Here is a 14502-nt window from a genome sequence, read left to right as displayed (position 1 = left end):
TTCAAATATAGTTTTCTTACATGAAGCGCTCGTATAGACTCCCATCGATTGGTCAGGGGTGGCGTGGCGCGCCTTGTCCGATCATTAACCCAGTTGTGTGTCGGCGGCGCGGCCGGGCACGCGACCGCCGCCGATCCAGTCCACCGCCATGCAACTGCCCGAGCCGCCGCCACCACCGCTCGCTCCTCTCTGGGACCGCGTGCTCCGAGCTCGTGCTTTACCACCCGATCTTGACGTGCAGCTCCTTTACATAGCTATCAAAGACCGCCTTTCTCACCCCGAGTGGGAAGTACGGTTGCACGCTCTAAGAGTTCTCGCCGACTTACTCCCTATATCCGGTAACGCGCTGTCCTTTCCATTTGATCAAGTCATCGACAATCTCGGACATAACTCGCCGAATGTTCGTAAAGCAGCATTGGACGCTCTGAAGGTCTTCTGTACTCACTGCGAGGATCCCGATTGTGCAGCTCGAGCGATTATAGACAAGTTTTCTTACAATAACATTAGAACACATACGAGTGACGTGGATATTAAAATAAATATTTTAACGGGATTAATACTTTCCATACCGTCTTTGATAAGTATTTTGAAACGTAGAAATTCTAACCTGGATATGTTCCCTGTTTTCCAAATATTAGGAGAGAAACTTTTTGATAATATGCACAAGGATGTCGCACTCAGATCTCTAATGAAATTGCGTAGATTGTGTGGTCCACGACAATATATGATATATTTTTCGCGTTTGGATTCAAGAACTCAAGATAAATTTCGTGTTTTATGCGAAATGTACGATGAAGACTCGCAGGATGTTTTTTACGCTCCAAGGAAATCACGCCCACCTGTAGTGCATATAAACCGCGTTTATAATAATCCTTCGATGAATCCTATATATTTATCTACAGATTCTTCTTCGGATGATTCTTATAGGGTGCCGTTTCATAATACTAATTACGCTAAAGTTATAATAGAAACTGAAATTAAATTCGATTCTGATACAGCTATAACGATGACTGTGTTGGAACAAAATGACACAGAATCGGACAAAAATACAGCAAGCGATGATGAATGCGATAGTTCTGACCGATTTATGTTAAAGTACAGTGACGTCGAATCAGAAGAAGACACTGATGTTGTTGTAAAGAAAGTTCGGTTCGGTGGTGAAAGTGTAAAAATTCGGACACCAGATAGTGATAATTTAATAACAAGTGAAGAAGACACGAACCACAATCATCCAGCATTATTAGATAAACCTGAAAATGAAAACAAATTAACAGAAACGCCGTCTATCATTAATAAAGTGCAAGAATTAAAACGAGAGAACCATGAAAGAGAAAGTAATTACATATCGAAGAAAAGCGGTATTCCGCTCCCTATAATATCAAATAAAGGACTAAAAGGGGTTCTCAAACCTAACAAAGTAAAAATGAAATCAAAGTCCCTAAGCGAATTGTATGACTACTTTAACAAAAAAAGTGATATGATGGACGGTAAATCGAAAGAAAATTCAGGATTTGCTTTGACCCTTACAGAAGTGACATCTCCTGATAAAGTACCTAGTCCAGTGGAACTACATAGAGAAGTTGAAGTTTTGCATAACCTGCAAAGAAGCCCTACCCTGTCTCCTCGAAGACAGCAAACACGATTAAGTCTTGATCACGACAGGTGTGTATTTTTTGTTTTAAAAATATATCTAAATAAATACAAAATATTTAATTACAGCTTTAATGGGTCTATACTTAGTTTGAATAAGTTATCTTGAGCACATATCATCATGATATAAAGTAAAAATAATAGTAAATAGAATATTATCTGTGGTTTTCCCTGTGACAGCGTTACGTTCAATTAACAACCTAAAGTAAGTATACATGGTGACTAAAATATATAATCAATTAGAGAATAATTTGGGATACTAAAATAATACATATTAAGAGTAAATTAAAGGATGTTACTTCAACCAATATTTATGTTAACTTTACAAATAAGATATTTATTAAAAATTATCATGAAATTTTAATCCTCAATTTATAGCACGGTAAGACAGGACATTATATGATTAATATAATTACCAGTAATATCATTAGCCCTTCTGAATTTAAAACTTATACAAAACCTATACAAAAACGTTTCTTAGAGTAATACAATTCATATTTTAATATACAAATTAATGATATTTACAAATAAAAAGTAATTGAGAAGTAATGAAAAATATTCATTATAACAATAAACCGACTATTTTTTCTGCAGATCAGTACCTGAAAACATTATTGTTAAAATTACTGACAATAAAGAGACCAAATAAATAAAATTTCACATCAATTTATACTGCACCATACGCATCACGTAGCCTTAAGAAGCCAAATAATTGATTGTAATTAATTCAAAACACTGGCCCATAAGTAGACTAGTTGTCGCACGCGGATTCACTGGTGTGTTAGGGGTTGATTGCACGTGTTGGATATAAAAAAGCAAACTAGGTTTATTCGTTTGGCTGTGAAACAGTAACAGACAGACAAAGTTACTTTTGTATTTATAATATTAGTTCAGATGTTTTTTTTTTTATAATTAGAGGGCTGACTGGTAAATGAGCCACCTGATGGTAATGCGAATATACCTTACCAGCTACTGTGCCACCAATTTTGGGAACTTGATGTTATATCCCTTGCCCCTGTAATTTGATTTTCTCACTCATTCTTCAAATCGGGATTCGACATTACTAAATAATTTAATGCTATTACCAGGTTATATCTTTTCAACAAATCACATTTGAAATAAGTATGTGTTATTATTATATATTTGATTTATTAATGTTCATTATTTCCTTAATACATGTTGTGTAGTGTGATAGTGCATGGTGAGACTAGGTAGTCTTGGGCACACATAAGACTATTTACAGGTGTAAATACTAGAACATTTACCAACATAATTTTCAAATGTGATTTTGTTTTTCCATGTGATGTTGAAAAATTTAGGTAGAAATAATTTTAAGTGGGTGGTGGCACAAAGGTCTACTCTAAGGCCTACTAAAATATATTACAACCCATATTCAACTTGTATATATTTACCGTACAATTATAAATACCGTTAGATTGTAATCTATCTCGCGAGATTGTAACGTGCCGAAATATTGTGAACGGAGATGTAAGTCAAAATAAAACGTCGAAAATTTCGATAGTTCACGATATTTCGGTTAGGTTACGTTAGAATTAAATTAAAAAAACTTTAATTAGCTTCGGTAGATTATAACTACCGAAAATTAATGCGTTAAATTGTAAGCAGTATGTTACGGTTCACAATCTCTCGACAGTTCACAATCTCGTGGAATAGATTATAATCTATTCCACGAGCGGCGGCTACATATTAAAACTGTTTGTATAAAGACAATTTTTGTTTAGATTCATCTTGAATCTGGTGGCGTCATCTCGTCATGTCAACAATCTTCTGTCTCCCAGACCGCCCTCGCCGCTGCGAGGTCATTACGATTGGGAGGAACTGAACATCGTACCGCAGCACATAGCTATACAGTTGCATAACACGGTAATTAGTAATTAGACAAATTACTATGACTAAAGGCTTGCATATATAGAACGAGGGTAAAGAAAATTAAATGGCGCACTGTGTACCAACACATAGTCTAGTAATTATTATAATTATATTGGGCGAACAAATGTTTGACAGAATAATTTAGAACTATTATCTACTAAGTGTTATGTTGATCTTAATGTAAATTAAGTTTCAAGTTCTTTATAAATAAAAATAATAATCCTTAAATTTAGATAGCGATATACCCTTACGCCTGGAAATAAAAACATATTGTGACATTCAAATAAAAATAAAAAACATATTTAGTTTTAGAAAATAGAATTATAGGTATTTATTCGCCTTAATATAAAAAAAATCTGTCAGTTAGTATCTTATTAAAACAACTGCATGGAATTGTATATTCTTCGGATATCTCTTCTCTTCTTATATATAAAAATAAGTGGCATTTTTCGTTGTTACTTTATAACTCAAAAACGGGCTCATCTATCCAAACCAAATTTTCAAAGTTTTACAGATGGTTTATGTGAAGTTTGCACAAAATCGCTCGAGTGGTTCTTCATTTATCACATTTTTTGTAAAAAATGATTTCTCCAACTGTTGATCCAGAGTTATTTCACGTTGTCGTTAAAAACATGATACATGGACCGTCCGTGTGGTGAACTAAATATGAATTCGCCATGTATGATTGATGGAAAGTGTTCGAAACGATACTAGCAATTAAGTAAATATATTTTTTTTAGAAATGAATCGATGTTCTAACTCATTTTTGTATTATATCACTTTATATGTAGCAAAGCACGTACCGGGCCGCTAGTACCTAGATAAAATATTGTTGAAAAACAAAACAAAAAAGTGGACGCAAATGAAAGGCGAATTTAGGTCGCTAAGAAAGTGTCAAATTAAATTTATTTGACTTCTTTCTTAATTACTGTTTTACCTTGGGCACCTCAATAAAATGAATAACTTTTACACAACATCTTAATATATGCGTCCTTGGCCGACTGTATTTTTGTTAATATATTTAGTTCACAAGGACAATAGTTGACACTGTCTGGCGTTCTAATTACTAATTAAAAGTTAATGGTTTTTATTCTACCACTTTACACGAAAGTGTACAATTGTTTGTGAAGAAGTCGACTGTAATCGTTTATAAACTCCATGCTAAGCAATCATAATTACTTACATTTTTCAATTAAATATATGAATCATAACAATAATAAGGAACTTTATTCATTAACTTTTTTCCACCAATCCGCATTGGAGCAGCGTGGTGGAATATGCTCCAAATCTACTCCTGAAACGAAAAGAAGGTCTTAGCCCAGCAGTGGGAAATTTACAGGCTGTTAATGTTGTTCACCAAAAATACACCAAATAAATACAGATAATAAGATAAAATCCAGAAGCTTAACAATTTGGTGAAAAGACCGTAGACTCAGTTAGAGATGTTTTTCAGTGTACTCCTTGTACGTTTCAAAAAATCAATATATTATTTATTCAAGTAGGCCCGTAATCTTGTTTCATTGTTCAATTAACTGTAAAGCTACAACCGGCTTGGAAAGTAGATTCTACCGAAAAGAACCGGGAAAAACTAAATAGTTACTGTTTACCACCATTTGATAACAGAGTATGTCAATAAAATACAAATAATTTTATATACATTCTACCCAGAAATCAACAAATCAAATCCTCGCTTTTTAACTTTGATATAATCTTGTATTGAGTAATATACCTTATTTATCAAAGTTTTTTTTATTTGCTGCAAGCACACATACATATACAGTTTTTATTAAATTTTATAGTGCAAAAGAACTTATTAACCAACATTACGCACTATAAAATAAAAAAAAAACAAAACGAGAAGAGAAAAATAATAAAACATTCTTTCTAGGTGAAGGAATACTGTTTAATTTCAATAAATATTACTCATAAGGTGTAAATGATATTTAAATTTTGAATTTGAAATAAATTTATTTACCCTACTGATACTTTAGTCCATACGCAATCAGATTTTGTCAATGTTAGAAGCCATTTTCTGCACAGGGATTTAAATTTATTCAGTATTTTTTACTATAAGGTTTATATTTGTAACGCAGGAAAATTGGATAGCAGCTGTGAAGGCAGCAGACCACCTTCATAGTAAACTTTTAGATCCCGACAATGTGAAGAAACTTGAGCCAGGTGTTCTGTCCTTCGTGCAGCACATGTGGGCAATCAGCGATGCGGTACAATACATAATTTTTATATGCATTTATAGTCCGAATGATTTGGCAGAACCAGAATCATACACAGAATCAAAATAATATTTATTAACTCGCTTTGAATTAGATCGCCGATACCACCTCATTATTATCTGAACCAGTTTTAGGTCAATGCAAAGATTAGTAGTTTAATGGTAATACAGTAAACATACTTAAGGAGTAATATACATTTATACGTTTTAATATTTTCTGTTAACATGTAGGTTATTTTTATTCTACTATCCTTTATATTTATATTATTCGTAAATTAATTGTATTTATTTTAAACGAAAATTATTAAAATTATAATTTTAAAATAATTTAATAAAATTATACATTAATATACACAGGTATCGGCCGCCAGAGCACCGGCAGAAGGTGCAGTGTGCGCGGTAGTGCGCAGCGGTAGTTCTACCTGTGTGAGACAACTGCTACCCTTATTGATAGAAAGAATAGCAAGAGATCCGCCGCCTGCGGCGTTACCACACGCCCTATTACAACGCATGGCTTTACATCATCTCGTTGAACTCATATTTGAACCTGATATGATAAGGGTATGTACCTTATTATTAAATACATTAATATATTGTGATATATATAACAACTCCTTGGTCCAATATATGCGCATAGATTTCTCTACTTTCTACATAACTTCCGTAGCTTCCGTTAATTCCAAGCGGTAAATTTAGTTTGTGACGAAAATGCATCAAGAGCCCTCTACCTCAATATTACTCCTTAACAGAGCAAAAAAGCCTTTATCCATCCTTGGAGTTCAAGCAGAGCCATCTCAAACTATGGTGGGGCCCTTGGGCACACACGTATTTAGGGCCCTTTTGCTAGATATTTACTAAAATTAAATATCTAGCAAAATATTTAATAAAATAACAATTTATTTATAATTTCAAAAATTCGTCTACCATGTAGAAATAATTTTCTTATAGCTTAATAATTCGGTAATATTCGTAAATTATTATTAATCTGATTGGCTGTACAATCTTATGACCATAGCATTTCTATTTCTATCACGAAGAGCACGTCTATAGCTTTCAACTTTGAATATCGACTATCGTCACTACCCTTGTTATAAATATTAGTTATTTCTTACAAATATGGCGATTTCGAAAATATACATAGCAGTCAACGTGTGCTCAAACGTTTGAGAGAAATTGTTGGTTCTTCGGGGCATGCGCCCCGTGTGCCCTTATGGTAGAGACGGTAATGAGTTCAAGCTTGCTTCGTATCAATTTTCTTCAAAACCGATTCAGCTTCCACTTAACCGATTGAGTTAAAATATTAATCACACTTTTGGTGCTATATGGAACAAAATACCCGAACATATTAAAAAAGCTACCTGTAAAATTCCTTTTAAAACTCGTCTACGTTAGCACATATTGTCAGAAATCCCCTAACTCTTATGACTTCTATTATGAACTATTATTATTATTTTATATTATATATATGTTTTTTTATAGTTTTATATATAAGTATGTACATATATTGTTTATTACTTACCGCCTTCATGGTTTTCTGTTTTGTAAAGTATTTAAATAAAATATTAAAATCTATATTCTAGTATAGTGTAAATACTAAATATTCTAAATTGTTAAAAAAGGTCGTCAGTTAAAATCTTGTTTCTAAACGGATTTTATATCTATAATTTATTTATTAATTCCTATCAAAAACATTTTTGAAGGTCAATGTTGTTTACACCTTTAAAGACGTATCACTTTGTATGTTACCCAACAGATATTAATTTTAAGTGCTTAGTGATAAGTTGATGGTGTAACTTTTCCAATAAATAAATAAATAAAATAAATACTATATGATGTATCTGTAATAAAAATGAGCAATGAATTTGCGTTGTAAAGGTATTATCAGTAATGTTGCCATTTAATTAACCATAAAAAGGTTTTAACCTTGAGATACCTAGATTAACTTTAAACATAACAACAAAAACCTTTCATTGTTAAATTATAATGGTACGAAGACTACTAGGAAAAGCCAACCAATTCAATTGAAAGATTTTTTTTTTTAATATCGACGGTAATTTTTTTTAATTGCCTTAATCAAATCGCATTGTTTTGGTATTTTAATGAACCTTTTTATAATGAGGTTTACTATCATCTTGATATTAAAAATAAATATCTAACAATTCTCTACCAAATTTTATACGATAGAAAGTATTTGCATAGTGTTGACAAATATTATTAAAAAAGATGATTAAATTTTTAAATATAATTAAAAAAAACCTCTCGATGAATGTAGATAAATTAAGTGATAAACGCAGACCGATTTTCTAAAATTTATATATTGCGCTTTTCTTAAAAACTTAGCTTTAGTTTATGGTTATTATATTATATTCTCATACTGCCACAGGATTCTGAAAACGGCCAACTCCGAGCGGCTCTTTGCTTAGCTCGAGCGGCAGGCCCCGCCGCTGTGCTGTCGGCTGTTCGAAGAAGATTGTCCGGAACCCCACGCGCGGACACTTTTTGTAACGAGGTTAAACAAAACATTATTAAAACTTACGAGAGATCATTTCAATAATAATTTAAATAGTTTTTACGAGCCACTTTAATTTAACCTTTAGTATCTCTTTGTTTAATTTTGTTACTCAATTTTAAGCAAGATTTAAACTGTTTACTTATATTTTTAAATTACACTATTAATTTTTTTAATAATATTTATTAAATTAAGAATTATTGTTTTAGTATTTTATTCTACAGTTTTCTATAATATTTTTATTCAAGTAGGTAATTCAAGAAATTTTCCTCCGACGTGTATCCCACCAACCCGTATTAAAATGGTGAAATGGATTAGGCCTGAGCCCACCAGTAGGACACACAGGCAGTTACTTTACTATGAAAATGTAGCAATATAGCAAATCTTAACTAATGCAATATTACAGCTTCGAGAACGTCTTAACCGGCCCGTCGACAACATGAAGTCAAGCCATATCGCCAGGTACTATTATATACGACTTTGCATATTTCGTTCATAATTTATTTTAATCAAAAATTAGAAATTTAACGAAAAATATACTAACTCGCTAAACTGTTTAGTATTTATTTTGTTGTAAGTTCTCATACGATTCTATATTTAAATGCGTGCGCTCTATGATACATAATATATCGTTGCTAAATTGAATTAAATTAATATAAACATTATACACTATATTTTCCTTATTTTAGATATACAAAAAAATCCTTCTGTGTAATTAAACGAAAAGAAAATGATTCTGAAATGAATTATATTAATTTTCTTAACTAGACCTAGATATATTCCTAACACATATAATTTTTCTTATTTATTTACAGCATTAATACTTTCGGTAGAATATCTCAGTTGCCAGTACCTGCACGTCGACGAGCAAGATCCACTCCTCCAGCTGCGCCACCTCCGCGCCCTCGGAGGTTAAGGCCTCTACCGGACTCGGCACCTTTACCCGGTAGGAACATGATAGATTTCTTTAATTAGTAATCTTTTCGTAGAATCTACGTACTGGTTGCTTTGCATTTAAATAAATCGTATTTTAATTAAAAAAAATAGTTTTTTTTTATTAAATGTAATTATAATATAGGTATATAACCCCATTAGCATCTACTTTTAACAATATAACTTTCTATTATACTCAATTTTAGTGTCTGTCTTATTTTCACAGGTATATCGCCACCCGGCCGACCTGAGTTATTCTTAAAACCTATATCATCAGTGGTTCTACTTAACGGGTGAGTTAAGTTTTTCTTTATTTTATTTATTTAAAATTTAAGGCAACAATTCTTAAACCGTGATCGCTCAGAACACGTAAATTTTAATCGGAATCACGTGGTCGCCGAGCATTAATCGATGAATTGATGAATTTTCAAGGGCATACTTTGTGTTTGTAATTCATCTCATGCTCTCTGTTGAACAAAATATCGTTAGGAAACCGGTATTTGTTAGATGAAAATGTTTTACATATATATCCACTAATCCGTATTGGAGCAGCGTTGTGGAATTAGCTCTAAACCTTCTCCGTAATTGATTAATATGGCTTTATTCATACTAAGACACTATTCCAAATAACTACTTACAACCACTTTAATTTCACTTCTAAATTTTCGATAACGACTTCGCTGACATTCAAAGCGTCATTTGGAATAGCATAGATTATTCAGGATTCACCAAACGACCAATGATATCATGGCGATTCAATGTCAGCCTTGTTTATTTGTCTTTACGGTTAAAAACTATATATACCGTACCGTTTTTAACCGTAGTTAAATGTTGTCTTATCTGTCGTTATATGTATATTTAGTTTTTATATAATTTTATCCAGTTGTTTCCGTATAATCAATACACACATTGTGTGAGAGTAAAATATTAATATATGAAGTTTAGTTATCTATAATATATGATAACTATTTTATACAATAATTAACATATTGTAAAATTAACTAATTTAGTTTTGCTCGGAACTTCCAATTTCATAGACAAGATCACGTAGTTTTAATATAGAACAAGCTGTATATTTTTCTTCTTTGGTCTAGTGAATTATAAATAGTGCTTCTACGATTAAGACGAAAGAGTTTCTCCTCCAGTCTGAGTAGATATGGGTAAAAAAAAATGGATACAATTTTAGTTATAAAAGTAAAAATCGTTATTTATTTTATAACTACATTTTTTTATGTAAGTACATATATTATTATATAGACTTTGTACAGAGTATATGGTTGGAGTTTTTGACGTCTACAATAAAGTTTGCGACTGATTTGTAAATACTTCCTTATAACAAAGGTTATTAGTAATTTAAAAAAGAGTAAAATTTATGAAGTTTTAACAATTTAAAATATAATAATAAATAATAGAAATAATTTTGTTTGCTCATAAGGGTATTTGTACCTAGTACATATCATTTTTAGTTTTTGTGATAAATCAAACCAAGGCAAATCTTTGAGTTAGCTGCTGATCTAACTGGACTGATGTATAATCTGTGTTAGGAATAAACAGTTTGCCTCCCTAGTTTATAAATATAAGTATAAATTTTAAGTATGCTGCGTGTTTTCTAGATAAATTATCTTGACAAACATATTGCATTCAACAATACCACAGACTATCAATTAAATATTAACAATCAATCTCTTTAAGCTCTTAAATATATATATAAATACTAGTTGAACCGGCAGCTTTGCTCGCTCGAAATTTATAAAACTCTGTACCAGACAATTTTCTTTCACATAATATTATTATAGATGAATCTCTATTTCCCATGGCTACGCCATTACTCCAGGAAAGCTTTACCAGTTCCATTTTTTTAGTTTTCCGTTACTTTGTGGTGGGTTCTTACGGAAAAAAAATCAAGAATAGCAGCAGTGCCTTGTTTATTATCTATATATAAAGGAAATAAATCTTGAGATAAAATTAAACTTTGAACTCCATGAATTAGTTGAGTTTTGACAAATAATATTTAAGGTAATATTTTGAATTGCAAGTAAAAGAATAAAGTTAAAACTTTGAAAAAATAGACATTTTTACTTCTTATAAGCTTTTAATAAGTAATTAAGTCAATCAAAATTTTCACGCCAGTGATAATGAGTTTAAAAGTATTATCGATTTTAAAAAATGCGACAAATCTCACATTCTTTGAATAAAACAATTACAAAACAATTATTTATTACAAAGAAATTGCGTAACCAAATTTCGGCCGCTCATTTATCATATAAAATGTTTAATTCTCGACACGTCAGTACTTATTTCAAGGGGATCGTAAAATAAGGCGTCCATTTTATAAAGTAAACGTTTATAAAGCCGTTACTTGGCAACGGATAGAACAACGGATGTTAGTCAGCTAGGGAATAACACACGATTAAAGAATATAATGCCTTAGTACAAAAGTGTATTTACATGTTTCATAATTAGGTCAATGGGTCGATTAAAAGGCGTTCACGTTCCTACAGCGTCGATAGAAATTGGCCTGATATTGAATCAATTGCCTATTCAAAATACAGTAGACTCGAAATGTTTCGTAGCGGCCAACGTGCGTTGTTAGCTGCCCAAATTCATACACATATAGTTGCGTGCCATTTGTAACCTACATTTTAAAACAATTATCCATTCGAAGTCCATTCAAGGCACTAATAGGCGACCCATTTATGCTATCTTAAAATCGCTCCACTTTACTTATTACGTTCTGATTACTTTTGATTGCATATTTTCCATACTCTTCTAGAATATTTCTGTAATGGTGTTGTGTAGGTAATTTGATTATACAGCTGCGCTCATTTTTCAGAAACAGACTGTATAGTTTCTAATTTACCGCATTATTACAATAAGTAGCGATTTCGTGAGTGTTTTACATAATATGCAGATAGGGGTGAGTTCATCAACACGAACGTGCGTGGGAATTGATTGCTGACGGTAGGTAATACTCGAGGGTGTCGAGTAGCGAGGCGCCAGTCGCGGTAGCGCGGCGGCGATAGGCGCTGGCATGCGGCGTTTGTGTTGCTGCGGGAGTGTAAGCGCTGTGCGGCCCACGCTCGCGCGAGCCCCAGATCTCGTCGCTGATTTGCCCCCGCATACGCGGTAACTTATTTCTCCCGGGTAACTCGGCTTACAAATTCATTGTTTGAATTACGATTTTTTTTATTTTTGTTACTTGCAGAGATTCGAGCGCCGTTTCTGCTTCCACCGAAGAAACTGAAGAAAATAAATCGATTAAAAATGAAAAGAATGTCCAGGATTATGTTACTGTTAACGGTTCCACGGACATTGAAAATAACACGGAACAGACGCACCATGTTTCTGTGTCACGCACTCCATCTATCCATGTCGAAGATCTCTCCGAAAAATCATATCCATCCTTAGGCAGTTCTGAAACGGTCGGAGATCATTGTTCAGTTAAAAGTGATAACATTCAAGAAGAAATAACTCGAGCGACAAGAGAGGATGAATTAATACCACCGCCAACGACAGATGATGTCTTGGAAGAGTCAACAACAAATGATGTCAAGGAACCTTCTACGACTCCTGAAAACATCGAAGTTTCGGAAGATAAACAACCTAGTGAAAAATCTTCCCCTTTGATAAGCCGTTCAAAAAGTGCTAGCAAGTCATTCGTTTCTGTGAGAAGTGAAAATACTTCACCTGAACCTACGAGTGAACCTCTCGAGACTCGATGTGAACGTGACGTCCGTACGGCTCTCGCAGAATGTATGGTTCCTTCCCGAAACGAGGACTGGGAGGCTATTGTCAATAGGTTAATAGAAACCGAACGCCTTGCCAAAGATCAAGCAGCTCGAGCACCTGCAGCTAGCTGGCGGGCAGCAACGCGATCTGTCTCTGTCCACGTGCGTTCTCTTCGTTCCCGAGTCGCCAGAACTGCTTGCTCCACACTTGGAACTTTATTTGAGCACAGAGGACGTGCTCTTGATCCTGAATTAGAAGAAGCTATAAGTGCGCTGCTAGAACGATGTGCGGACGTGAACCGTTTTCTACGTGCGGATGCTACTACAGCATTGGGACGTGTAGCTTGTGGTGGCGGCTGTGCTCGAGTTGGAGTAGCACTTGCCCGTCGTGGGGCAACACATCGTGCGGGTCCCGTGCGTGCTGCCGCAGCGCAAACGTTGGCACGATTAGTACGTCAGCACGGTGCAGCACGAGTACTCGAGCTCCCTAGTGAGCCACGCACAGTAATGCTGCGTGCGTCCGGTGAATTATTAGCAGATGCAAGTCCAGAAGCCCGAATGCACGCTCGTTACCTTTTCTTTGCACTGTCCGAAGATTCGCGCTTTAGACAGATGCTTAAAGAAGCTATGCCTCCTAGTCGATATCGTGCAATTGAGAAATACGTAGATAAATTGCGATGTCGATAGAAATACAAAGTTATGTTGTTGACAGTTAAGAATTACATTGTTAAGGGTGTAGGTTATCGATTTTGTACAAATCCTTGAAGGGTTTTTAAAAATAGCTTGATGACTCAGAAACGAAAATAATACTTTTCAATACGACATCAGAAGATTGACTTGACAATTACATTAACAGGCAATTCTATGTATGTATATAGGTATTAGGTACCAACTCTAATGAATTGTACGTATATTTTCAATTTCGTTTGTAATCGAATTGAATAACATTGCGATGTGACTGATTTGAACAAAGGATATTTTTGTAAGTAGATAAATTGTATGAGAACTGAATTTTGTATAACTATAACCTTGGATAAATCCTTTCTACGAACAATATATATGTATAGTTCCTTATATGTAAGTTTTCTTCAATTTGTTATTGTCTCTGCAGACGAGAATCCAATGGAAGTTATAGAAGGCTTAATTAAGACTTTTTTTTAATGATATTTCGAAAATCAAAATATTCTTTTACGTTGTTTTGATAAATAAGTAAGTACATATATATTTAGTAAAAATCTTTAAAATGAATGTTATGTGCGCTCGGTAATTTGACATTCTTTAAAATAATGTTAATTGTTATCCTCTATACGGAGTGACTCATTATATTTTGTTATTGTTAAAATTATTGTAGGTATTGTTTGTACTTTATTATTTTACTATAAATAAACGTGTATATAATTATTCTGTTTTTTTTTAATAAATGTAATAAATAAAATAAAATAGGCATGAGCTAGCACTTGTTATCTGGATAGATTAAAAATCAGACATAATCATAATCTGTGCTTATAATTCATCTAATGGTCGGTGGTGAAGATAAACATCGGAAAAAAATCTATAGGAAG

At 33.3% G+C, this 14502-nt stretch overlaps 1 protein-coding gene across 1 annotated transcript; it reads left to right on the top strand.

Moving 5' to 3' along the window:
- Positions 1-88: 88 nt before the first annotated feature.
- On the top strand, positions 89-14118 carry LOC113397504 (uncharacterized protein). The gene is made up of 9 exons (XM_064216010.1): positions 89-1662; positions 3393-3534; positions 5634-5762; positions 6128-6331; positions 8154-8279; positions 8686-8741; positions 9095-9225; positions 9439-9505; positions 12418-14118. The coding sequence occupies exons 1-9, from the start codon at positions 149-151 to the stop codon at positions 13625-13627; spliced, it is 3579 nt and encodes a 1192-aa protein (XP_064072080.1). The 5' UTR covers positions 89-148; the 3' UTR covers positions 13628-14118.
- Positions 14119-14502: the final 384 nt, after the last annotated feature.

Source organism: Vanessa tameamea, chromosome 10 (genome assembly GCF_037043105.1).
Source record: "Vanessa tameamea isolate UH-Manoa-2023 chromosome 10, ilVanTame1 primary haplotype, whole genome shotgun sequence".
Taxonomy (NCBI): Eukaryota; Metazoa; Arthropoda; class Insecta; order Lepidoptera; family Nymphalidae; genus Vanessa; species Vanessa tameamea.
The sequence above is the reverse complement of the archived record's forward strand: the minus strand, read 5'-3'. Positions and strand labels throughout refer to the sequence as shown.